Genomic DNA, 27,126 nt, shown 5'->3' on the forward strand with positions numbered 1-27,126 from the left:
ATTCAGCCCCCTGAGAGGAACATTCTATGAAACCATGTTATTGAAACTTTTTCCTAGTGTGAGACTCCGAGGGTTACACGAGAGAGAGAGAGGGAGGGGGAAAGAGGGGTTAGATAACTTCTGCAAGGTTATTGGCTGAGTTGCCTTGATCGTTGTTACAGTAGAAGTTGGAGCATGCCCATTGGATGGTGTATAAAAGAAGGGGCAGTGAGTGCTCTCAGCCTGTCTCCTCAGTTGTGGAGCAGCTAATTGAGAATATAGCTGCAGCTGGGAGAACCAAGCCCCACCAGCTTAGACTCTTGGAAAAGCAAGAACAAGCCAAGAGACAGCAAAGAAAAAACAACAACATCCTCGTAAAACAAGGACTTGACACACCAAAAACCTCCCCCTAAATTACACTAAACAGCAAACAAACAAACCAAGCAGGACAGAAGCATGTCAGGAGCAGAGAGATACATGGATGAATGCTACAGTCACCCAGCCTTACTCCAGGGCTGCACACAAGAAGTTGAAAGTAGCAGTGGAAGTTTAAAGGTAAGGACAACATTAAACAACCCATATTGGGCTTGTCTCTAGTACCATAGCAGGCAGGGCCACAGCAGAGGGGGCAGCCAGGGGGCTCGCTGAGCTAAGATCAGTAGCATCAGACTTTTTGATGGTCAGCCCAGCAGATCCAGAGCCTTCACTCTGCTTCTTCCTTTTGCTTAGCGCGCGCGTCTCCAGTTCACAGAAGGACGCGGGTTGGAAATGAGCTAAAAAAGCTGCCCAGCTCACTGCGAGATATCTCTCTCCTGCAGGAGCGGGAAGCCGGGCTTTCCTTTTTCTTTTTTAAGCAAGGCAGGAGGCTTTTGGTTGTGTCGCTTTGGAGTCATGCAAACAACGTGATTACAACCAGGAGCAGCGTTTGGGTGAAATGTTTGTGTTTCTTGTTGCTGCATCCCGGCATCTTTTGTGTGAGTGATGGTGAAGTCCTTGCAAAAGGGTGCAATGGGATATTTGCAAAAGTGACCGGTGTAGGCGAACCAGAGTATTTATGAGCTGCTCTCCTCCCTCCCACCGCCTTCTTCCTTGGTTGCGTGTGGAGCTTGGGTTTTGGAAACAGAAAGGCAAAAGTTCCCCCCTGACTGCAGTTCCCCTTTAGGGTCGCTAGAGGGACCTCAAATGACGGCCCAGACTGAGTCGCCTCACTTTAAATTAGAGGGCTGAACTTCTCCCAGTGGGAGCCTAAGAGGTTAAAAAAGGGATCGGTGGCACAGCATTGCACGGTAGGGACTCGTGGGGACTGGCTGTATATGCACAGCTATAGAGGACTGAGATGGGAGCTGTGCTCTGCAAGGGGGTGGCTCACCCTTAGGAAACTAGTATATGTCTCCTGTGGCACCTTATAGACTAACAGACGTTTTGGAGCATGAGCTTTCGTGGGTGAATGTATTCACCCACGAAAGCTCATGCTCCAAAACGTCTGTTAGTCTATAAGGTGCCACAGGATTCTTTGCTGCTTTTACAGATCCAGACTAACACGGCTACCCTCTGATACTAGTGTATGTCTGTGCACTGTACCTGGTGGGGCATTGCTCTTCACTAAGGGGAAGGGAGTTGAGACCTGACATTGAGGGAATGCAGGAAATTCATATGCTCGCTCTGGACTCCTGAGTCCTCGTATGGATGGAGATACTGGCATCGTGCCGGGATTCCCAGACTGGAGTTGGAGCATAGCACACTTCTTTTTTTTTTTAATGGATTTTCTGCTGCTTGTGCATGTGTGCATATGTTCGTTTAAAGCTTAAAAGTAAATGAGAAACATTGCCCTTGTATACCAACACCACAGCCAGTGTCGGAAACTGAATAGCAGGTGGTCATGGGAGGCTGTGTGTGGAGAATGATATATGGGACTAACTAGGAATGTTTATTTCACAGACAAATACTAAGATAATCTTAAGTGTGTGTGTGTTTATATTAGAGGGTTCAAGGCACCACAGTCTGATCTGCACTCAAATTAGGGGTGTTTGGATCTCATTTCTATTATATGAGGTCATGCAAGGTCACCTATGGGCTATTGGACAGAACTTTAAATAGACCTCTTCTAACGAAGTATTGCATGCTTTTCTTAAGTTGTTTAGTGGGGGGAGGAGGGGAATATTAAGATTGTGCATTGTGTGGAAGGGACAGACAGTTCTTTAGCTTCAGAGCCTAAAGAGATTATTAAACACTATTCTGAAAAACACTGCAGCATGTTCGGTCTCAGAGGAATGAAAATTCAGAGAGGAAAAACAAGAAAACGAAGCCAAAATGGAGTGAGAGTTAATGGTTGGCATGTAGCCTTCTACTTTGTGTGGAGTCTTTTTTTTTTTTCTTCCTTCCTTCCCAATTGCTTTTCCCTACTGTAATTGTTTTAAGAGAGCAACTTGGAAAGGTTTTAGCACTCTGTTCAGCGGTAGGGAATTGGGGCACACCAGGAAACTTAGATTTAACATAACTGTACCAGCAGATGTGGCTGCCTTGCTTTCAACCAGTGGTACATTAACAGGGTTTCAGATACATTAGGTTATGCTCAGGCAACATTGAGCAACCAGGTGTAAATATAAGACTTGTGTGGGTGGTTTTAAATAGACACTTCAGGAGAGCCTCTGTTTTAAACCCTTAGGTTGGAACTTCTCTATACAAAGTATATAGTTTTCTTCCTAACACCCAGGACAGGCTGTGGAGCTCAAGGTTTGCAGAAGGAGGTTTTGTTTTTTTAACATAACAGGTTGTTGGGCCTTTATTTTTTCCCCTGGGTTTGTTTGGATCAATGTAGGAGAGTTCAGGGGAATGGGTCCAAGGTTTTGTGAGGGTGACTTCGGTTGCATATTAAGGAAACAATGAAACACCATATCTGGGGCAGTAAAACCAGATGACATTTCTGGTTTGGGCTTCTCTGGATCAAAACTGACACATTTGGTGGTGGCGAGAATGGGTCACAGTTGTAAAACCCGCTCCGATTTGTTGACAAGCACATGTTCACTTAACCTTTCAAAGGGGCTTTCTGTGAAAATTCATAAAGGGATAAACAAATCCACTTTTCCTGCAAAAAAAAAAAAAAAAAGTTGTTGGCGTTTTTCCCCTTCCCAGCAAAATCTCAAAGCCAAAATGTGCGTGTGTCTGTGTGCTTTCTGCTGATGATCCTTTACTATAACCGGTATGGGAGGATCACTGGCTGGACCAAATTACTACACAGAGTCTTCATCCAAAGCCCAGTGAAGTCATTGCAAGTCTTTCCATCGATGACAGTGGGTTTTGGATCAGGCCCCAGCTGCATAACAGAGCATTATAAGAAGGAATTGCTCTAGTTTTTAAAATAAAGGAAACACAGGTCTTATTTTTAGAGAGACAGAGAATCTGATGCTTTTCCAGGATCACGTAGCAGCACTGCAGGTGGCCCATCTTCTCTTGTCCACTACCAGTGCATATCCTGGGAGTGAGCTCTCAAATCCTACTTTGGTTTGTCTTTGCTTTAAAAGCGTCTATATCTAGAGAATGGCTGGGGCAGTGTGTGTGTGGTTTACTGGCTTCAGTGAGAGAGGGATAAAATACACACACCGATCACTTGTATGAAATGGAACTGAAAGGGTTAACCATGCTCTGCTGAGACCTAAAGCCAGTTCAATGTGTTGTGGGAATATCACTGGCCAGAAAACTGCAATCACCACAATTTCTGATTAAACGACTTAACTCTTCTCTTTTTATCGTTCTGCTTGCTTTGCTGTAGTTGATTCCAAAACCTGGAGTAATTCAGAAAAAGTTAAATGAGGCAACTAAGGCTGACTTTAAAATCCCTTCTCCAGATTCTGCCAGCTGTCTTTAGAGGAGTTAAGCAAGATTTCATTTCCCTTTTTAATGCAATAAATCAAATATTTCTGGGCTGCGTACCAAAGTTTGTGCAATACACTCCCGAGTAAATAATACTGAGTACCCCTTTCACCTTTTTCTAGTTTGATTTTTTCCACCCATAGCTACAATAGTCTTTGCTGGGGAAACTAACACTTACTGTACAGAGAGAGACCCCTTCATCCCCCAGTATGGGACAGAGAGAGCTGTGGGGTATGAAGGGAACCCTCTTCCCAGAGTGGGGCAGGGAGGGAGCACATTTCCCATTTAAGACACAAGAGTAAGAGCTAACATAGTGTTGCCAGCTTCTGGCATATAACAATCATGAGTCACGTGCCAAAAATCATGAGATTAGCTTAAATCGTGTCATTTTTAAAACTAGCACACTTAGGGTTCATGTTATCTGCCTTCTGGTGTTTGAGAGCTGTCCTTTCATCTCAACCATGAGGGCTAGAAACTTCATTTTTTTAATTAAAGCTGAGTGTTTCATACAATCACATGATTCCAGGACCTAGAGCTTTAAGGAAACATCAAATATCATGAGAACTGGTAGCACTGGGGCTCACTAAGCATGTTCCCAGGAGCCACACTGGCACGTTGTACAAAGATTAGTCCTCAGAAAACTACTGATGTTACCCTGAAGCCACTCCCTAGCAACTCACTTCCAGAGTAATGCATAGCATAGGCTTTCTTCATAATACCACTGTGCCATCTGACATGGCACTTGGCTCTGAGTTCCTCCCCCTTCCTATACAGGGAAGGCTTCTCTCTTCTGACTGTTAGAATGACAAAGCAGTCACAGTAACATGGGATGCAGGTATTTCACAGCAGACCCACACTTGTGACATTCTAAGTATTAAGATGAAACACCTTCCCCTGCCCTCTTATAACTTCCAGACACTCTCAGGTCTCTGGAACGGTAACATCACCTCTGTCCTGGGTGTGAGTTAAGTCAAGGCCTGACTTTCAGAGATGCTGAGCATCTGCATTCTCCCATTGACGTCAGCTGGAGTTCCGGATACTTAGCACTTTTGAAAATCAGAGTCCGGATTCTTGTTTATACTGCCAGAGTGGTGTCAAGGGGCTTTTAGAGAGGAAGCGTTTCCAGTGGTATGGGTATCAATCTGGGATTTGGGAGCTGGCTTCACAACAGACTTCCTGTGTGACTTTGGGCAGGTCACTCAGTCTTGCTGAGCTTCGGTTCCTCATGTGTCACTGTCCTGTCTCTGAGGGGTGCACTGAGGATAAAGTCATTAAAGATTGTGAGGCACCCCAACAGTATGGTGATAGGGGAGGCACATAAGTACCTGAGATGGTGTAACTGAGAATCAGGCAGTACCTGTGTAACTGTCATGCAGTCTCCTGCCTAATATGGTTGAATACATGAGCTTAAGCACATGCATTAGTCACTCATTATGTCTAATAACCTAGGCTTAATTCTCCCTTGCCCTGCTACATGCGTTATTACTTACACCAGTGCAAAGTGAGTGTGAAATGCTATCACATGGGAATTGCAGCTTTACAAACCCACTCTGTAGTATAAGCTTTTGTGGGCTACAGCCCACTTCATGGGGTGCGTAGAATGGAACATGTATTTCCCAAGGGGAAGAATTGGACCCACTGTCTCTGACTCAAATCTTGCAGATTGGGCCATCTCTTTAATTTGATCCTTTTGGTAGAATTAAATTCTAAAGTGGGCCAGACCAAAGAAGGAACTTGATCAGTCAGACAGTTTGGTATCTTGCCTGACTATGAGCTCACACAGGAGAGAGGCATCACAGGGGTCCAGTAGTGTAAGCACAGACCTGCACACAAGGAACTTCTGCATTCTCAGCTCAGCTCTGGTACAGTACCTTCGGTTGGTCATAACTAGTTGTTGGCCTCTTCTTCTCCAGCACTTGAATGGAGCTAACATAGCCAGCTGACTGTGCTGTATGTCGTTAAAAAAAAATCTGTAACAGCAATAAGGGAGGCTGTGCCACAAGCTTCAACTCACGACACAGCAGAGTGCAGGTATCCTGCATAATCTCACATGGCCACTCACGTGTTGCTGGCATACCACTGCATGGGTGAGACTGCTATTGCAGCATCTCTGAGTACCACTCAGGGCTCGTCTAATTATTATTAGGGCTGTCAAATGATTAAAACAATTAATACCGATTAATCACAGTTTTAATCATGCTGTTAAATAATAACAGAATACCATTTATTTCAAATATTTTGGATATTTTCTATATTTTCAAATATATTGATTTCAATTACTACACAACACAAAGGACACAGTGCTTACTTTGTTATTATATCTGATTACAGATATTTGCACTCTAAAAAAGATAAACCAAAGAAATAGTATTTTTCAATTCATCTTAGGCAAGTACTGTAGCGCGATCTCTTTATCATGAAAGTGCATTACGGGGTGGGGAATTATAGGTAGGACCATGTAGATATAAACAAACTTGTCTTAGCGATTGACTGAACAACAAATAGGACTAAGTGGACTTGTAGGCTCTAAAGTTTTACTTTGTTTTATTTTTGAATGCAGTTATGTAACAAAAAACAAATTTACATTTGTAAGTTGCACTTTCAAGATAAGGGGATTGCGCTACTGTACTTGTAGGAGGTGAATGGAAAAATACTGTTTCTTTTGTTTATCTTTGTTACAGTGCAAATATTTGTAATAAAAAAATAAAGTAAGCCCTGCACTTCACATTGTGTAGTAATTGAAACCAATATATTTAAAAAGTAGAAAAACATTCAAAATTATTTATAATAAATTTAAATTGGAATTGTTTAACAGCACAATTAAAACTGCGATTAATCACAATTAATTTTTTTAATCAAGTTAATTTGTTTTGAGTTAATCACTTGAGTTAACTACGATTAATTGACAGCCCTAATTATTATCAGTTTTTTATACTGGTATAGTCATACCAATGTAGCTATAACAGAGAAGAAAACCCTGTATGGATGAGCTTCACCGGGACAACTTTAGTGGCCCATAGAGGCTCCAAATCAGGGATCAGGGCCCCACTGTGCAAGCCATTGTGCAAACAGCCTCCTTCTCTGAAGAAGCAGTAAAGAATCCTGTGGCACCTTATAGACTAATAGACGTTTTGGAGCATGAGCTTTCGTGGGTGAATACCCACTTCATCAGATGCGTGACATGCATCTGACGAAGTGGGTATTCACCCACGAAAGCTCATGCTCCAAAATGTCTGTTAGTCTGTAAGGTGCCACAGGATTCTTTGCTGCTTTTACAGATCCAGGCTAACACGGCTACCCCTCTGATACCTCTCTGAAGAGATTACTATATAAACTTGCCCCAGTTTCAGCCCCACTTTACCCCAGTGCAAATGCATCTGCCCTGGGCCTTTACATGAGCATATCAGTGCATACATTATATCAGTGCAAAAATCCCTGAAACAGACAAGTCTTTTTAGCTAGTCACTGGGAAATGGGGTGGAGAGTAAATAGACACACCTGACTCAGTGCGGGGCGATGGCTTGCTGCAGGTGAATAGGATTCATGCTCTTGTCTTGTTTGAGCTCCTTGCTTGTTGAACAGTGCTGTGGAAGCAGATGGTAGAAGCCTATCATCATCTAAGGGAATCATAAGTTTGATTTACTTGACCAGTGAGGGACCAATCAGCCTGGGTAACTGAGAGGAAGAATTTGCATCCTCGTATCTTATGTTGCAGTGGGCCTGGAAGAGGCAGCTTTTGTGTGGGTTCAGTACAGAGGCTTCTCCCCACATTGCTTCTCCGTTAGACCCCGATCTAGAGGGATGACTTTCTCTGGAGGGGAGAGGGATATTCAGTCGCCCTCTCTCTCCCCCTACCGGCAATTTCATCTGGACTCCTGTACACTGATGCACACAAGTAAAGGAACAGCTCCTCTGCTGAACAATGTGGAAACATTGTGCGGGAGCAGGTGTCGCTGAACGAGCAGAGAAATTACAATGAACTGAGGAGAGAGCGAGGAGCCGAAGACAAATGTTACAGTAAAACTAGCCACTCAAGAGACACAATGCTACAAAAATTAACCACATTTAAACTCGTATAAAAAACATGCTTGTGGCCCAACAAGTTTTCTAAACCTGGTGGGTTTTTACTTTTCTGTGTGTAGAGAAAATCATATTATAATAACATTATAGGATAATTGTTTAACCCTGGTAAGGACTCTTTGACTTGGTGTCCATGCGAGCAAGAAGAAACAGCATTATACACACAGCTGAGCCAACCTGATTTCAGAAGAGTACAACGGGCTGATTTTTTTTTTCTTAGTGAACACCCCCGCCCCCGCCAACATGGTGCTATGCATCTTACATCTTAGCCAGAAAAACTTCCTGAGTAGGTTAAATATTGCCAGCCATTTTCAGCCCTAATTTATTTGTATTCTGCTAGTGCCTAAGACCTCATTGTGCTAAATCCTATACACACAGTAAGAGACTGTCCCAGCCCTGAAAAGCGTACGGTCAAAATAGATAAGACAGACAAAGGGTGGAAGAAAGGAAGTATCATCTCTATTTTACCAGTGGGGAACTAAGGCAAGGGCAGATTAAGAGACTTGCCCAAGGTCACACAGCAAGGTTGTGGCAGAGCTAGGAACTGAACCTAGATCTCTCCGACAACAATGGGCAGCGTTTCCAACTGGAATTTAGGAGGCTTCCTCCTGCAAAGTGATTTTGTAACCAAAAAAAGATAGGCTTTGTACATTTGCGGAAGTGACCCCTGAAATGCCTCTCCCCTTCCAGATTGGGGTGGGATGTAACTGGAGAGGAAAGAGAGCAGATCGAACGACCTCCAGGCACTCTCTGCAAGTGACAATGTCACAGAGGTCAGAAGGCCCCTACAGAACTTGTCATGCAATCAAGCCTGCTGGGTATTCCAGAGAATAAACATGGCAAATGGATAAATAAAGGTCTGTGGGACTGTGTAGTATTGCAGCTGCTTTAACCAAGGAGAAAGTGCAGCACTAGGTAGTAAATATGCTTTTTGCTTGCTCGCTTGCCTGTCTGGTTTCTCATTACATTGATCTGTGGAAGGGAGGGGAAAAAAATACATGCAAGGTGAAAATCACCCTGAGACCTGTCTGGAGAGAGCCAGCATTCAGAGTGAGAGGAGGGGTTTCAGACTAGGCAGTTCATTGGATCACACGTGGCCATATCGGTACTGGGTTAGATTAGAGCATCAGTACCATCTCTGTCCTCACAACCTTTAATACAGGACATCAAAAAGGGGCTTGGTACCTGAGTCACTGGGTCATTTTTAGGGTGAAGAGTAAACTGATGGCATGAGTTTACTCTGATTGTCTCCTCGCCTGTATGGGGAGAAGGAGTATGGGGCCAGCTTAGCACTAAATAACAAAACGGGTAATTTAAGATTGGAGGTGCTGGCATTTTCCAAAGGAACTGGAGTTTTTTCCCCACAGAACTGGAGTGTATCAGGTCGCACTGCTGACAAAAACTCTCCCTTCCGGTATGTTTTTATTCTCTCATGGTACATGGTAAAGATGGGGACACTAAGGGAAAAACCAGCTGTGGGCAACTCTGCTGGTGCTTCTTTGGTTAAGGTGAAGGCTCTGGCATGGAGGGGAAGAGCTGAATACAAGTCACTGGAGTAACTCCATGGAGGCATTTGGCCTAAGGTGTTTAGTCCACGGGGCTCTGTGGCTACTTGCTGCTCTGTTTTCTCTGCTAGTGCACAGGTGGGTAGGAAAGGAGCTCTCTCTCCTGTTGTCTGTCTGGGGTGGAGGGTATCACTACCAGGGCAGAGGACTTGTAATGAGTTTAGACTAGAGGTACCAGAGAGGAACCGATAGGTCTAGCACTAACTCACTTCAGAATATCTTATTGGTTCCCTTGTGCGGTTAGGATGGGGATGGAAGTAGGTAGCTGGATACTGGCTTGCTTGGTGAGGGGTGGATCGGAGGAAGTGACCTTTGTTTCAGAGCAGCTACCCCGTGAGTTCTGGACAAGACTTCTCTCTGGGTTGTGAAACAGTGAGGCTCTCTGTGCATGGCATCTTTCAGAGCAGTCCCACAGTGCTGACTGGCAGCGGGGAGGGGGAGGTCACTTGCTTGCCTGACCGATATTCTTAAAGTGTGACCATAGCTACTATTGCAGATAGGCTTGTGGTTTGGGAGAGGATTTTATCAGGGTTCTTCCAAGATTCAGAGACAGACAAAGCCCGATATCTTTGTCCTGCTGTGGAGGGATGTTTTTTTGCCCAGATTTGTCAAACACAAAATTAAGCAATCCATTCTGAGGAACTGACTATGGTGGGGTAGGGGGAGGAGGAACTGATGACAAGTTTCTTGGTTAACCATGGTGCTCATGTGAGCGGGAGGTTAATTGGAAGTGGGGAATGATTTGGTTGTCCTTAAGCCCCATATCAGCTGCTTGTGCAATGACACTGCCTATATACCACCTGCTGCCCTAGTGATGAGCTGCAAGCTTAACTTAAGCCCAGGGGATGTTAAGCAATCAGAAGCCTCATAAAAATGGGATAATTGTGCTAATTAGAGATCACAACCGTGATGTTGTTACATCTGGGATATGACTGAAGTGCACAGGAAGTACTGAAGTAATGCCAGGGAGCATTGGTCACGACTCCCAGCCCAGGCCATTAAATCAGGTGAAAGTCTTTTCATAGGAAACACTCTAGCTTGGAAGATTGTATGAAAATGAAATCATGGCTCAGTGATATTCCTGGTGCTTCTCAATGGAGGCATTGTGCAGGCCAAAACCTCAGTGAGTGACTAAGAGCTTGATTCCCATTGAAGTCCCCACTGACATCAGCAGTGCAGGGCCATAAGAACAGCTATACTAGGTCAGACCAATGGTCCATCTAGCCCAGTATCCTGTCTCAGACAATGATCAGTCCCAGATTCTTCAGAGGAAATAAACAGAACAGGACAATTATTGAGTGATCCATCCCCTGTCGTCCAGTCCCAGGTTCTGACAGTCAGAGGTTTAGGGACACCTAGAGCAGGGGGTTGCATCCCTGACCCTCGCTATTAGCCACTAATGGACCTATCCTCCATGAACTTATTTAATTCTTTATTGAACCCAGTCATATTTTTGGCCTTCACAGATTCCTGTCACCCCCCAGCAATGAGTTCCACAGGTTGACTGTAAATTGTATGAAGAAGGAATTTCTTATATTTGTTTTAAACCTGCTGCCTATTAATTACATTGGGTGGCCCCTGGTACTTGTGTTATGAGAAGGAGTAAATAACACTTCCTTATTTACTTTGCCCTGCACCATTCATGATTTTATAGACTTCTATCATATCCCTCTTTAGTTTTCTCTTTTCTAAAATGAACAGTCCCATTTTTTTTAAACCTCTCTTCTTATGGAAGCTATTTCAGACCCCTAATCATTTTTGTTGCCATTCTCTATACTTTTTCCTATTCTAATATATGTTTTTTGAGCTGGGGCGACCAGAACTGCATGCAGTATTCAAAGTATGAGTGTACTGTGGATTTATATAGTAGAGTTATAATATTTTATGTTGTATTATCTATCCTTTTCTTAATGGTTCCTAACATTGCTAGTTTTTTCACTCACCAGAGCAGCCCCTCCTGCTGGCCGTCTCAGAGATTAGCTCTCTCAGCCAGTGCACCCTCTCCTGGTGGTGCCTCCCCCACTGCCTTCTCCTTAGTCCAGGAGTCACAGCATCCTCTTCATGACTCAGCCCTCCAGCTATGTCACCATCCGTGTTGTCTCCCTTCCAGGAAAGTATCTCAAAGTTCTACAGTCCAGCCACTTCCCCATTGGTGAGTAGAGGGGGGACCCAGACCCACCCACTATTCCAGGTCCCAGCGCAGGGACCCTGTAGATAGCAGCATCCAGATAGCCCTCCTTAACTTCTCCACCAGTGCTGCTTAAGTCCCCTGAACCACTTCCTCATGGCTCCAGCCCTTTCTTCGCCTTCTTCTCAGGGCCTCCAGCCCTCAAGTCCCAGCAGCAAGCCAGGGGCTCCCTTGGTCCCTGCCAGCAATTGTTCTGTCCAAGGTGCTACCTTCCTACAGGCTGCTAGGAAACCTCCTTGGGCTCCCTGCAGCAACTGACTTACTCTGGCCCTGCAACTCATTTTATGTGAGACCACTGGGATTTGCTGTTCTGTACCATCTCCCTCCAATTGACTGCTTCCTGTACAGCCTCCCCCATCACAGTCTACTACTGCAAGTTGAGAAGGTATTTCCAGAGAACTATCCACAGTGACTCCAAGATCTCTTTGTTGAGTGGTAACAGCTAATTTAGACCCCTTCATTTTGTATATATAGCAGGGATTATGTTTTCCAGTATGCATTACTTTGCATTTATCAATACTGAATTTCATCTGCCATTTTGTTGCCCAGTCACCTAGTTTTATGAGATCGCTTTGTAACTATTTGCAATCAGCTTTGGACTTAACTATCTTGAGTAACTTTATATCATCTGCAAACTTTGCCATCTCACTCTTTCCCCGTTTTTTCCAGATCATTTATGAATATGTTGAACAGCACTGGTCCCAGTACAGATCCTTGGGGGACCCTTCTATTTACCTTTCTCCACTGTGAAAAATGACCATTTATTCCTACCCTTTGTTTCCTATTTTTTAAACCAGTTACTGATCCATGGAGGAGCTTTCCTCTTATCCTATAACAGCTTACTTTGCTTAAGAACCTTTGGCGATGGACCTTGTCAAAGGCTTTCTGGAAGTCCAACTACACTATGTCCACTGGATCATTCTTTTCCATGTGCTTGCTGACACCCTCAAATAATTCTAATAGATTGAGGAACCATGGATTTCCCTTTACAAAAGCCATGTTAACTCTTCCTCAACATACCATGTTCATCCATGTGTCCGATAATTCTATTCATTACTATACTTTCAATCAATTTGCCTGGTACTTAAATTAGGCTTACAGCCCTGTAATTGCCAGGATTGCCTCTGGAGCCCTTTTGAAAAATTGGCGTTACATTAGGCATCTGCAGGTCATTTGATACAGAGGCTGATTTAACCTATAGGTTACATACCACAGTTAGTAGTTTGGCAATTTAATATATGAGTTTCTCTAGAACTCTCGGGTGAATACCATCTGGTCCTGTTGACTTATTGTTTAATTTATCAATATAGTCCAAAACCTCTTCTACTGATACCTCAGTCTGAGAAACTTCCTCAGATTTCAGAGGGGTAGCTGTGTTAATCTGAATCTGTAAAAAGTGACAGAGTCCTGTGACACCTTATAGACTAACAGAAGTATTGGAGCATAAGCTTTGACGAAGTGAGTATTCACCCACGAGAGCTCATGCTGCAATACTTCTGTTAGTCTATATGATGCCACAGGATTCTTTGTTGCTTTCCTCAGATTTGTCACCTAAAAAGAATGGCTCAGGTATGGGAATCTCCTTCACTTCGTCAGCAGTAAAGGCACCAGTGCAAAGAATTCCCGGAGTGCTACTTGATCATCCTGTGGCCCCACTGATCGTTTGACAGGCTTCCGGCTTCTGATATACTTAAAAAAATTGTTTTTAGTTTTTATGTCTTTTGCTAGTTGCTCTTCAGATTTTTTTTTTTTTGGTCTGCCTAATTTTACTTGACTTGCTAGAGCTGATGCACTTTTCTGTTTTTCTTAATAAGATTTGACTTCTAATTTTTAAAAGAGGTCTCTAACCGCCTCTTTTACTCTGTTTAGCCATGGTGGAAATTTTTTGGTCCTCTTACTTATTTTAATACATTTGTGACATACATATAGTTTGAGCCTCTATTATGGGATGTGTGTGTACAGCTTGCAGCTATTTCATTTTTGTGATTGTTCCTTTTAATTTCCATTTAACTGGCCTTCTCATTTCTGTGTAGTTCCCCTATTTTGAAGTTAAATGCTACTGTGGCAGGTTTCTTTGGTATTTTCCCCTTTACAAGGATGTGAACTTTAATTACATTATGGTTGCTATTACCAAGCAAATCAACTGTAGCCCAGATCCTATGTGCTATTTAGGATTAAACCAAGAGTTGCCTTGCTTTGTGGGTTCCAGGACTAGCTGCTCCGAGAAGCAGTCATTAATGGTGTCTAGAAATTTTAGTTGAAATCCCCCATTATTATTGAATTTTCTGTTTTTTGTAGCCTCTCTTATCTCCCTGAGCATTTCACAATTACAGTCACCATTGTGGTGAGGTGGTCAGTAGTATATTCCTACTGCTATACTCTTATTATTCAAGCATAGAATTGCTATCCATAGAGATTCTATGGTACAGTTTGATTCATTTAAGATTTTTACTATATTCAGCTCTATGCTTTCTTTAACATATAATGCCACTCCCCCACCAGTGTGATGTACTGTTTCATTCCTATATATTTTGTACTCCGGCATTACTCTGTCGGATTGATTGTCATTGTTCCACCAAGTTTCTGTGATGCCTATTATCAATATCCTCATTTAATACCAGGCACTCAAGCTCACCTGTCTTAGTATTTAGACTTCTAGCATTTGTATACAAGCACTTAGAAAATTTGTCGATATTTAGTTGTCTGCCTTCCTATGATGTAACTGAATAGAACTCTTTTGTTTGACTGTTTCTCTTCGGTTCCTGCCTGTACTTTATCAGCTTCTATCGCCTCATCCTTACTAGGATTTAGAATATCCCCTTTAAGGGATGTGTTTGTCTGAACCTTGTGCTCCTCCACACCTGTCAGCTGTCCCCCAGCCCTTAGTTTAAAAACTCCTCTATTATCTTTTTAATTTTACAAGCCAGCCTGGATATCTGGCCTGAACGGAAGCATCTTCCAATAGGAGCATTTTAGGAGTGTTGCCAGGTTAGGAAGACTAACAAGACTAACAAGTACCCACTGTACTGGCTTGTGGGAGCACAAGCCAGAACTACAAGGGACAGTGGCAGATCATATCAGTTTATAGCTCCTGTTTGGACCAGCAAATGAGGATATGATGGGCATCTTTCTGTTTGCAGCTTCTTCAGAACATGTCTTCATACAAGCTGGCAAAATCATGTGCTGGTCGTAGAAACGAGGCCTGAATCACAGAACTGGGTCAGGGATGTTCTGATATGGGGCTCTGGTTCAGGTCCATCTTGAATAAGAAATCAAACATTAAAATTGTAACAGGAAAAAGAAGACACTCACTGAAGGAGTCCTCAGCTCCCCTTCATATTTTCCCCATGCTTGGCCTACGTGATAAATGGCCTTTTATTTTTTCATAATCTAAAAGGGACTAGTAATCATTGTAAGGTCAGATTATTTCAATCACTGGTGGGTTGAAAGTTGGTAGGAAGGACGGCTTTGTGGATAGGTTATTGGGTTAGTACTCAGGAGACTTGAATTCAATTCTAGGTTCAGTCACAGACTTCCTATGTGATCCTGGGCAAGTCTCCTTAATCTTCCCATGGCCTCTCTTCCCCATCTGTAAAACAGGAATAAAACCATGCTGCTTCACCAGAGTGAACTGGATAAAAATCCATTAATAATTAAGCGTTGTTCAGATGCTCTGGTGATGAGAGCCTAATAAGTACATAGCTAATACAGCATTTTTTCTCACTAATTTTGGACCTCAAAATTGCCTTATTCCAGTTGCCATCTTGCCATTCTTTCCCCCGGCAGTTCTGATTGGATTTCAGCAGCCACATTCACCATGCTGCTTTATATTAGGGTTTTCTTTGGAGGTGCTCATCACTGAGGTATCCCGGTCTCCAGTCATGCATGGGTTTAGCCTCTTCACCCCTGAGAGGTGGTATCAGCCTCATTTTAAAGAGGCTGAAAGTGGGACACTGAGGTAAAGGGGCTTGCCTAAGGCCACCCAAGGGTGTGTGGTAGCACTTAATGGAGTTATGTACATACCTATGAGGAATCAAAATCAGGCCCTAATATGCTAGGGAGGGGAACCTGAGGTACAGACTTTGTGATGGAGGGCATTAGGCATTGGCCTTTAAACCTTCTGGAGATCTGGGTTCAAATCTTGATTTTGGCCACAAATAAAATAAGATTAGTTGGTTGCGTAACCCTAGAGACTATTGGCCTGCATGACCACCACAATCAACTTTCCCCTTCCCTCACACACATTTGGCAGTCACTGCTCAGAGGCCTGGGACTGGAATAGAGGAGGATGCAGCACATCAGTACTGAGGTTCGTGGCTGGAGTTGAACAGAGAAATGGTAACACATAACAGTCCCACAGAATCACAGTTTAAATTATTGCTGTAGAAAATGTAGCCCTACCTACGATGCCTTAGCCCTAACTTTTGGTGTCTGAAAGACTAATGTGGTGTTTCCATAAGGAAGAGAATGGTAGTTCTAAGGGATCTCTTTGTAACCCCACCTTTAGTCTCCCAAAGATTGTATTCAAAGCTCAGCCCTTGAGATTCGCTGAGCAAGAAGGAGAAGAAACATCTGATGGCAGCAAGTAAGACCACCTGTCCTCGGCCATGACAAAAATGGGAACTTCCCTCAGAGGCAGAATCCTCTCTGGGTGACAGAGAGGAGGTGTTACTTTGCGGAAGCCAGCTGTATGCAAGTGGCAAGATGAATGTTGTCTGGCAATTGCTTGTTTTTATCCACCGTCAGAAGAGTCTGAATGCTTCGCAAATAAGCAAAAAAGCACGTGGTTCTCCTTACACAGTCACAAGCTCTCCTGTGCATGCACACATGCATGTTATGCTTGGTGCCTTGAGAACACTCGAGCGGGGTTCTGCACCATAGTTAACATTTTGAATTTGTCTCTTTCAGGTGCAGAGGATGTGCGCCTCTAGGCGGATACTGCTGCTCGCACTCACCTTCCTGGCATACACAGTGGACTCAACGTCGGCATATGGCACTGCTGAAACGCTCTGTGGTGGGGAACTAGTAGACACATTGCAGTTTGTCTGTGGGGACAGGGGCTTCTACTTCAGTAAGTAGCTCTGGCATTTTTTTGTGTTGCATTGACTGGCTACTTGCGGATCAGGGAAGCTGGAGGAGCATGCAGCAGGAAACATTCTCCTCCAAAGATACATTAGTGCAGACACAATCACACATGCTTCATCCCTGTGGATGAACAGGTGACTTCTAAGAGCACTGGTCCTATGTCCCTGCTGGTCAGCTCACACTACTAGGATTCAGCTCATTTCCAGGGAGACAGCTCATTCTAAAGATCTCTCTGACTGGAGGTGCCATATTGGGTGCTCTGGTATCAATACCCCCATGTGCTGACCGAGCATTAGATCTAACATAACTTACCCTGGTTCAATGCTACCCAAAAAGTGAAGGCTATGGGAAATACACTAGCAGTTGTGATAAGACACGAGGGCATAGATTCTCTACTCTCTTGCACTTTTGTGTCATCACTTACATGAGTATAAAATGGAAGGTGTCAAATGTTACACAAATCAAAACTGTAGCATCTTACACCTATTTTGTGCAGGTATAGGCGACTACGCAAGGAGCAAGACTGGGGAATCAGGCCCCAGGTGTGATGAAGACTCTACCATACTGGAGGAAGCCCTTGTTTTTCTTGCATGTGGCTGTGCCAGAAGTGTCAAAAGGAAGCTGCCTTTTAAGCTAGGAGTATTCGCTGGGCAGAAAACTCCCATATCCGAGGTGGAGCAGGGAGATTGCTGGGAAGTTGATCACAGTGGTGCAAGAATGCAATTGCCATAATGATTTTCCCAAGTCATTTTCTTATTACTGCATGCTCAATCTGTGCCCTACATGTGTGAAAGCTTGTACATACACACACATCCAATCAGGCATTCCGCATACAGTTTTATCTGAAGTTTATGGACAAAAGTTGCCAATAACAATATAAATTGATTTAAGAGGAAATACTCATTTTTCCTTTTATCTGTGCAGCTCTGGTTGTCTGTATTTGTCTTTTTCTGGCCACTCCCAGTGAATTTCAAAGTCCCCAAGCATGGACAATGACCCACTGCTGACAATAGTGGTTAACAGTTCTTTCTCACCCTGTTGCTCTACAACTGGTGTCAAAAAAAAAAAATTGTTTAGCTGCTGGCATGCAGGGCAAAAATGTCTTCGGTGGCATTACTGGAAGTATGATAGAGACCCAATCACATCAAACTTTCCTCACAATATCACATCATTTTGTACCATTTATATTAGCAGCTAAAGGATTCAACAACTGTGAGGTATAGGAGGGAAAGGAGAGGAAGAATGAACATACTGCGGTTAGCACCAGGCCGTTTTCCTCACGTAGACAGGGTCACACTTCATCCCTTCAGCCTTACATTGGGCAAATTCATTTCTGCAATGAGGATGCAGCTCCACTGGTTTCAGTAGAGCTGCACCCTGAATTTGTCGCAAGAGTCTTGTTTAAGTGTTTCAGTCAAAGGAGGCTATTTCTCCCTCCCTCAGTTAAAGAATATTTACATCTTGCTATTCACTTGCTGACTGACCTGCTTTAATCTAATTACAGGAGTAACACTGAAAGACAAGTATAACTGGTAGGAAGATGGCCAAGAGAGGTAAAGGTAGATGAACTAATGAAATTGATGCAGATAGCAAATGCACTCCCTGTTATAAATTCTCCTCTCCCTTACCTCCAATCTGACTTTGAGAATTGCTACTAATTAGCTTATCTAAATTGGTAACCAACTGTACAGGATTTATTTTGAGATACAGGGGAAATTTGCTTTCTGAAATATTGATATCTCAATCTCAGTTTTCAGGGGGAAGGGGAATTGATAATTTAGAAAAGAACCCAAATCTCAGCTTTGAATCTCCACCCCCAAAGTGTTTTGATCTGAACTTTGAGGTTTGGTTCAGCTCAACTGATGTCGCATCAGCTCTATTGTTTTGCCTCATCTCACAGGAGCAGAAGGAGGTTCCAAAACTTTAATAATGCAAGCCACGTTGAGATTATCTCCTGGACCCCTCACCTACAATTTGTGGTGGTATAGAATCATAGCATCATTGAACTGGAAGGGACCTTGAGAGGTCATCTACTCCAGTCCCCTGCACTCAAGGCAGGGCTAAGTGTTATCTAGCCCATTCCAGAAAGGTTTTTGTCTAACCTGCTCTTAAAAATCCGATTCCACAACCTCCCTAGGCAATTTATTCCAGTGCTTAGCCATCCTGACAGATAGTTTTTCCTAATGTCCAACCTAAACCTCCCTTGTTGCAATTTAAGCCCATTGCTTCTTGTCCTATCCTCAAAATGTTAAGAGGAACCATTCTTCTCCCTCTTCCTTGTAACAGTCTTTTATGTACTTGAAAATTATCATGTCCCCTCTCAATCTTTTCTTTTCCAGACTAAACAAACCCAATTTTTTCAATCTTCCCTCATAGATCATGTTTTCTAGACCTTTAATAATTTTTGTTGCTGTTCTCTGGACTTTCTCCAATTTGTCCACATCCTTCCTGAAATGTGGTGCCCAGAACTGGACACAAGACCCAGAACTGGACACAATATGGTGCACTGTCCCTCGACTGGCTGTCCCAGTGGCACAGCAGTGTAATATTAAGAATGTATTTTTAGCTGCACTGGTGTGATTGAGCAGCTGATCATAAACTGTCACCATGTCACCAGCTGCTTCTCTGCTGACCACTAGCAAGTGCTCCAGGGGCTGCAGTTCTGGAAGCCAGTTTGGAGCACTTCCTTTCTGTTGGTTAGCTTAGCTGAAAGAGTTTGCAGTTCTAATTACTCTTTCTGTTCTCCTCTTCTGCCTTCCACGTTTCCTTCTGTCAGCAGACCACATGCCAAAGTTCTGCTGAGACTATAGGACCAGAAACTTGCTTTACTAGCCAATTGTGAAGAGGATAACTCTGTCTGGGTCTAACACCTCTTCCTCTCTGTCTATATATAGTTGAGTGTCTGTCTCTCTCCTTTTGTGCATCTTTCTTCCCTCCCCCTCTCTGGGGAGGAAAGGGAATGGGGCTTTTGTTTTGCTGACATACAGACCTCCCTTCACCTCAAGTAACCCTTTCTTTCAGTCCAAAAATAAAAACACTTTTGAAGGCAGATAAGCAGTTTCATGCCAAGTGGCAAATACTCTTTTCTCTCAATTTTTCTGAAGAGTCCCTGTGCCCAGAGAGAGGAAATAAAACCAGCCCAAGCCCATATTAATCCTTTACCACCTAACAAGGGGTGCTTCATAGGACCCGCAATGTAAATCAGATTACACCTGGCAAGTCATGGGAACATGTCACTATACTGAGACAGTGGGCACAGAGGAACATAGCACAGAAACATGCTTATTAGCTCTGAAAAAGCCCTCAGTGGCATCCGAGTTAGAATGCACTCTAATGCTCTAAGGAACTCTCTCTTTAGTTTATCTCCTGCTCGTTGTGCTGAACTGAGTATTCGGAAAATTCTGGCTTTACTTTTCAAAACTGGGGCCAGATTTTTCATAACTGCTTAGCACTGAGCAGCTCTCATTGAGAACACTGGCTGCTCAGCATGCCGTTTAAACAGTGCTTAATTTGTAATGAAAGAGGTGCCGGGGCTCAAGCAATTAGGTGCCAGGGCTCAAGCAATTTTTTTTTTTTTTTACTTTCATAACTGATGCAGCAGGCCCAGAAGTGCTGGGGCTACGAACTGCCAAGCCTAGAGGTGCTGGGACTGAGCTCTGGCAAGCCCCGGCACAAATTAAGCACAGTATTTGCATGCATACACGGGAGGTGAATCTGTTGGATAATCTGGCCCCAACACACTGATGAGCTCCACCTGCATCTATCAGAGAAAAGTCTAAACATTAAAATGTGTCAACTTATTTCATGCATTGCTTCTCTTCCAGCACTGGGATTTTCATAGGAACCCCCTGCTATACATCAGTATGAAAGGAAATATTTTTAAAAAATCAATTAAAACTAATGCACTAGGCAGGCATCGCTGAGAGGCACAGCACTGTGGCATTTATGTGCCTCCATTAGCCCTGGTTGCTGTAGTGTCTGAGCACCTCTCAAACATCCTGGGCCTGATTCTCCATTGCCCTGCACTGTGTTATTGCCATTTGCACCAGTGCATGGTAGATGCAAGATCCCATCAGATCAGAATGGCAACACTTTACACCCATGTTAAACAGGTGTCATTGCCAATACAAGGTGCAAAGCAATGGAGAGCTGGGTCAGTGGATTGTCAGTGTTGAAACGAATTTAAATGGTCGTGCCTAGTTAGTTACCAGAGGAACATTTCTGCTGGGTTGTTAGTACAGAAGGATGACACACTGAGTCAGTCCTGGTGCTAGTTTTGCTTCACTGAGGGGACGAGATAGCTGAGATAAATCATCTCTTTATATAAACCATAAAAAAGTTTTGCACTTTTAAAAATACTTTTGCTTTGTCTGGTATGGTTTCTCTTGTCTACTTAGACAGTAAGCTCTGTGGGACAGGGTTTGGCATTGTCTGTGTAGCATGCAATACTATGGAGTCCGGATGCTACTGTCGCCCAACAGCGATAAACGGAAACGGAGAGGATGTACTTGCTGCTCCTCAGGGTCCCAATCCTGTAATCCTTACTCCTGAAGAAAACTCTGTGAGAAAGCCCATTGATGTTTAAATGGGATTCACACATGAATGAGATCTTCAGGAATAGTCCAAAGGCAACAGTTCTTCTGGGTGTACTCCTAACTCCAGGCATTAAACTCCCACACCCTTTAGATATTTTTTGGTTTAAGCCAGTGGTTTTCAACCTGTGGTCTGCAGACTCCTGGGGATCTGCAGACTATGTCTAAGATTTTCAAGGGGCCTACACCTCCACTTGAAATTTTTTAGGGGTCTGCAAATGAAAAAAAGGTCGAAAACCACTGGTTTAAGGTGATGGGAGGAGGTGGAGGGATCAGAGATGTTTCTCTCTGTTCTGCATGGAAATAAGCTAGAACCTTAATATTTAAACCTAGATCTTGTGCACCCCCAGGGGAGCGGAGTTGAGAGAATATTTTGATCTGGGATTCTGCTTCAGCTCCTCTCCATTTCTGTATTTAGCGAGAGAGGATGGAAAGGTGTTTTGCGGTGTGGAGAAAAAAGAGTTCTGAGACGTGCAAAAAAAATGTACATCCTCCTTCAGCTGGTACCATATATGTGTTTTTTTTCCCTCCATCAAATCATTTCAGGAGGAAATTTGGGGAGAGACACTCTGAAAACATTTTGCAATGAAAACTCCTATGACCCTGTCACAATGTAGTATAAACCTCTCCGCTTTGCAGCCAGGTCCTCTGCTGGTGTAGATCAGTGGAGCTTTTGTCAATTTAAACCAGCTGAGGTTCTGGCCCTAGCGGTTAAGTGATTTTGCAGGACTTTTGGACTGTTCTTGTATTTGAGCAAGACACTGGTGAAGATTTTCCTCTGAGGCTGATGAGAGGAGAGAGTGGCAGAAAACCAGCTCTCTAAAACAAGTTGGATGTCAAAACACCAAACCCTGTGTGAATGTTTTTGAGAGAGTTTCCAACTCACTGTTACCCTGACCCTCCTACAGTCCAATACAGGGCTGCAAAGGCAGCATTTGAAGGCTCTCCTTCTGACCAGGAAGCTTTTTACACCAGTAAAAGTGACTGCACTATGAGCAGGATGATGGTGATTTAGGCCCAGAGGCATTAGAATGAGGGGTGCAGGGCCAAGAGTCTGACCTCAGCAGGAGCAAGGGATTCCTGCTATTAGCAAAAAAACAGAACCAGGAAGAGGGGTGGGTAGAAAGGAAGACCTGGATCTGGAGTTGTTGGAATGGAGGCCAGTGGAGAAGGGGGGTATGGGGGTGGTGTCTGACTTCTCTGTACACAACAACTCCTGTTTCCTCCTTTCCAACAGCTGATAAGAATTTAGCTCTTTCCAACAGCCACTTATGCTGACAGGGCACATTCTTTCTCTCTGCCATTCCTCACAATAACACTAGGAAAAAGAGGGGCGGGGGGAAGCTGCTGCTGGGTGGGGGGAGGGGCAGGCGGGGGGACTGAGACAATGGCTGTGGCTGCCCAGCCATCTGACAAAGGCTCTCTTGTTGGTCTCTACATTCCTCTGACAAGGGAGAGGGGATTGTTTACACCCAAAGCCTCATTCCATTTGGCTTGGTGCTTGACTGATTGGAGAAACGGGGAGAGGGCTCCAGAGAATCCTAAAATTTCTCCTGCGTGTGGCACGCAAAAACCCAGCGTGTACAAACTGTTCCTTCCCCACACAGCCATGAACAAGTACATGCATTTCCCCCACTCCATGCAAAGATGTGCATTTCCCCCCACATACATACAGCTATTCACATAGAGTCACAGGACTGGAATGGACCTCGCGAGGTCATCTAGTCCAGTCCCCTGCACTCATGGCATTATCTAGACCATACCTGACAGGTGTCTGTCTAACACACAGTCTCCTTTATGCATACATACATTTGAGCGCATATATGGGTAAGTGCTAGCAGCAGTTTTGATTGAGAAGCTGATAGAGGGGTGGAGCCAGAGAAATTTAGGGATGACCAGTCTAGCAAACCTGTCCCCACTTTGTGGCTGGTGTCCTGGGGCTGTTTGAATTAAAGGAACAGGTCAGCCAGTACCTCTCCTCCTCCGTGAGCTCTAAAAACAAGCTCTGAACATTAGGTGCTACTCTGGTCAGTCTGCTTTCTCCAGATACCAGCTGTCCAGCAATGGGCTCCCAGACCAGCAGCATGACCCACTGACACTTGTTGCTATGTCACACTCCTATGAAAAGCAGAAAGGTGGTCACCTGACATCTGCCCAGCCACGCCTGCCACACTCACTTTGATTTGGCAGATCTGAATGTAGGTGACATGAGCAGGACTGGATCTTCTTCCTTCAGCTTCTTACTATGTCACCTAGGATATGCATGTGCATACACCCATGTGCCTCCTGAAGTAGCACTTGTTTCACATCATACTAAGGGAGAGGGAAGAAGTGCTATCAAAAATCCTGTTTGCTACTTACATGCATGACAAAGCTGAGGCCTGCAGTTACTCTGCAGATATTTGCTGTGCGGTGTAAGTATTAGTGATAGTAGAATCTACATGACTATAATAATATTACCTAGATCTCTTTTCATCAGGAGATCTCAAAGTGCTTTACAAAGGAGGGCAATATTAGCTGCATTTTACAGGTGGGGAAACTGAGGCACAGCAAGGTGAAGTGATTTGCCTGGAGTCACCCGGAAGCCCAGTAGCTAAGTGACTGAGCACAATCACTTTTTCTTGCTGCAAATCAAAGCAAAAATCCATGCAGAAAATTAGGCACCTAAGTAGCACTGGCCTGATTTTCCCACAGATGCTCCATAGCTCACACTGAAGTCACAGGGAGATGCAGGTGCCCATCACCTCTGAAAACATTGACAGAGACGATGCATAATACTTTGCTATGAAATGCACTTGCACTGCTCCAGCAGCGTTCATGTGAGCTAATGTTACTGCTAACTCTGCTCATTCTATAACATACTTCAAACCTTCCCAGGCGGGCTCCAACTCGGGTGTGGAGTGATCGACGAGAGGTCCTGTTTTTAAATGATAATAAAAGTGTAGGGATTCTGGGTAACCTGGTATATGTCACCAGTACTGGAGGTCGATTTCAGAGGAGCATGCCCAGTAATCATAGGGCTTTAACGGAATGATTGATTTATGGAGCAGGAAAGGAAGCAGGTCTCCTTGTGAAAATACAATCATTAGTTAAATAGAGAACACAAGGAGAAAGGCAAACATTTAACTCTTGCACTAATGTGGGAGTGAATGGCTGCTGATCCCTCCTCCTTCACCTCTGCCAAGGAATAAATTCCCTACAATAGTGCATTTCAGTGTGGTAATACAGCAACCCAACTTCCTCACGTGTTTCAGTGACATTAAGGCAAGATACCACAGATGGGCAAAAAGCCAAAAAATTTACCCTTCAGTCAATGAATAAATCACATCAGGGAACTAACACTCACCCCAACCTAGTCCAGCAGTGTTATCACCCTTAACTAGACATTTCCTAGCTTCTGTTGCCTTTGGGTCATTATCTAGCAGTAGTTTCTGGTACTGAATATCCTTGTTTGTTGTTTTTAAAAGCACTAAATCTTTCATGAAAGGTTGTAGTGGCTTCTGGTGAGATTCAAATCCCCGGCCATCATACAATTATGTAATTGGAAATGTGTCCTATCATAGGAAAATAGTTGGCAGCAAAGTGAGCAAGGAAAACAGCAGGCAGACAGTTACACAGCAGATAACTTTGCAGATTCTCAGGGTTTTCAAGTGTTTTTGTTTGTTTTCATTTTGGTGGGAAAGGCATGTTGAAGTTGGGAAAAAGGATTGAAGAATGGAAGGTGGAAACAGCAGAAGCAAAAACACAAGGCCATATTGGACTGCTCACCTGCCAAACTAAGGGTGGGAATTTCAAGAGTGTCTGGTGCTGCATTGACTTCAATGGGAGCAGAGTTAGGCCAATGATGTGTATTTCCGAGAATCCCACACAACTGTGTGAAATAGATATTGGTTAATATTTTCCAAAATGCCTAAGTCCCATTTTCAAAAGCAACTTAGGCTGAAATTTGCCAAGAGCTTTAGGTACCAAGTTCTCATTGAAATAAGTAGGAGTTAGGTGCCCAAATACCTTCTTGAATCCCACACTCAGGCTTCTAAGTGTCAGTAAATGTTAATGGCATTTAGGCTCCTAAGTTACTTAGGTGCTTTGGAAAATATACACAACTGATAGCTAACTTCTCTCTTTGAAAGAAATGTTAAGTCTTTAAAACATAATCCCTTCCCCCAACCTTATGCACTTCAGCACCTTAGATCAGAAATGCGGACACAGCCTTCCACTAATGTGAATGTGAATGGAGTACTATCCAAAAGGGTCACTTTGCTTTTTCTTGATTTTCACTTTACCCTCTCCCCTTCCTGGAATCATAAATATGCTATATATGCGAGCTGTTCCTAGCTGTTCAGACAGCAGGGACAGTGCAGTACTTAGATTCTCCTAGATTTCAATTGCTTATAGGAACTAGTCCAGTGTCTGTAATAGAAAAGGGGACATTTGTCATGTTAGCTCTTCAGCAGCTGAGTATGATCAGTTATCCAGGTAAATGCTTGGCCAGCTGTGGATCCCTTCTTAGTATGAACTCAGGTAGGGAGCGAGTATTCCCTCCCTCTCTGCATAGGCCTGCATTTACCATAGACCAGGGGTGGCCAAACTTACTGATCCTCTGAGCTACGTACGATAATCGAGGGCTGGGCGTGCTTGGTGGGGCTCGGGGCTTCAGCCCTGCGGTGGGGTGGTGGGGCTAGGGTTTTCTGCCCTGTGAGGAAGTGGGTCTCAGGGCTTCAGTCCCACAGGAAGCACCTCTCGGGGCTTGGGGCTCCAGCTCCACTCCTGCTGAAGCCCTCAGCCCCAGCCCCAGCAAGTATGCCCCATGGGGCTGAAGCCCTGCCTGAGAGACCCCCTAGCCCCACCACAGAGCAGAAGCCCTGAGTTTCTCCCCAGCCCCTGACAATCTGGTAGGTGGAGAATGGGGGGCGGGGAGGATGAGGGCCATCACGAGTCTCATTTTAATTGTAAAAGAGCTGCATGTGGCTCATGAGCCATTGTTTGCCTACCCCTGCCATAGACCTTGATGGGAGTTAAGCACACACAGAGAAGAGTACATCCACTGTATCTGTAAGTGAGGCATCTACCTCTCTCCCTTCCAGCTGCATTTACTGTTTACCTGCTGATTAGTGGGTATTACAAACTGGAATACATTCATAGACTCACCAATGGGACAGGTAGTTCGTAAGGACACATCCATTGCAGTCATGGGGCTTTCCCTAGAGATAGCAAGGCACTAAAATGCACCCTTTTATGTCCCACGGCTGGCAGCCAGTCACAGAGAACTGGCCAATACTTCTGACTTCTGATGCCAGGGGACTGGCTCAACCAATCAGGGTAGGGCTGGGGTTGGAAATTAGAATTAAATGGGGGAGCCACAGTCCTAAGCATGGGGCTGGGGGAGAGGGCTCTGCCTTTAAATACAACAATCCAAGTGCAGGAGGTTCACATGCCACCAACATTTTAATGAGAGAAGAACTTCCAACAATGCTTGTCTTTTTCCCTTCACTGAACTTTTCTAGGGAGACAACCATCCTTCTAACCTTCACAGCTCGCTGATTAAAGGTCGGGCCTGAAATGTTTTCTGAAAAGAAAAAAAAATAGTTCTTTTTAAGTGATTCCAGAAGCTGGGCTAGATGTTATGAGTCAGCAAAGTCCCCTATAGCAGCTCAGATTCACTCTGGTGCCTTACTTGTTCCAGTGACCTTAAAAATGTGGCTGTGCGGCGAAGGCAGAAAATGGGGATGTCAGATGAAAAAGGACAGAGGTTGTGTTTTTTGTTTTA

General features: G+C 44.0%; 1 protein-coding gene across 1 annotated transcript in view; it reads left to right on the plus strand.

The window, feature by feature from the left end:
- The first annotated feature begins 235 nt into the window (after nt 1-235).
- Nucleotides 236-27,126, plus strand: part of IGF2 (insulin like growth factor 2) — a 31,775-nt gene continuing 4,884 nt past the window's right edge. The window contains exons 1-2 of the mRNA XM_030562626.1: nt 236-534; nt 16,591-16,753. Coding sequence (XP_030418486.1) covers nt 436-534; nt 16,591-16,753 — 262 coding nt within the window. The 5' untranslated portion in view covers nt 236-435. The remainder of the gene's footprint in view (nt 535-16,590; nt 16,754-27,126) is intronic.

Source organism: Gopherus evgoodei, chromosome 4 (assembly GCF_007399415.2).
Source record: "Gopherus evgoodei ecotype Sinaloan lineage chromosome 4, rGopEvg1_v1.p, whole genome shotgun sequence".
NCBI lineage: Eukaryota > Metazoa > Chordata > Testudines > Testudinidae > Gopherus > Gopherus evgoodei.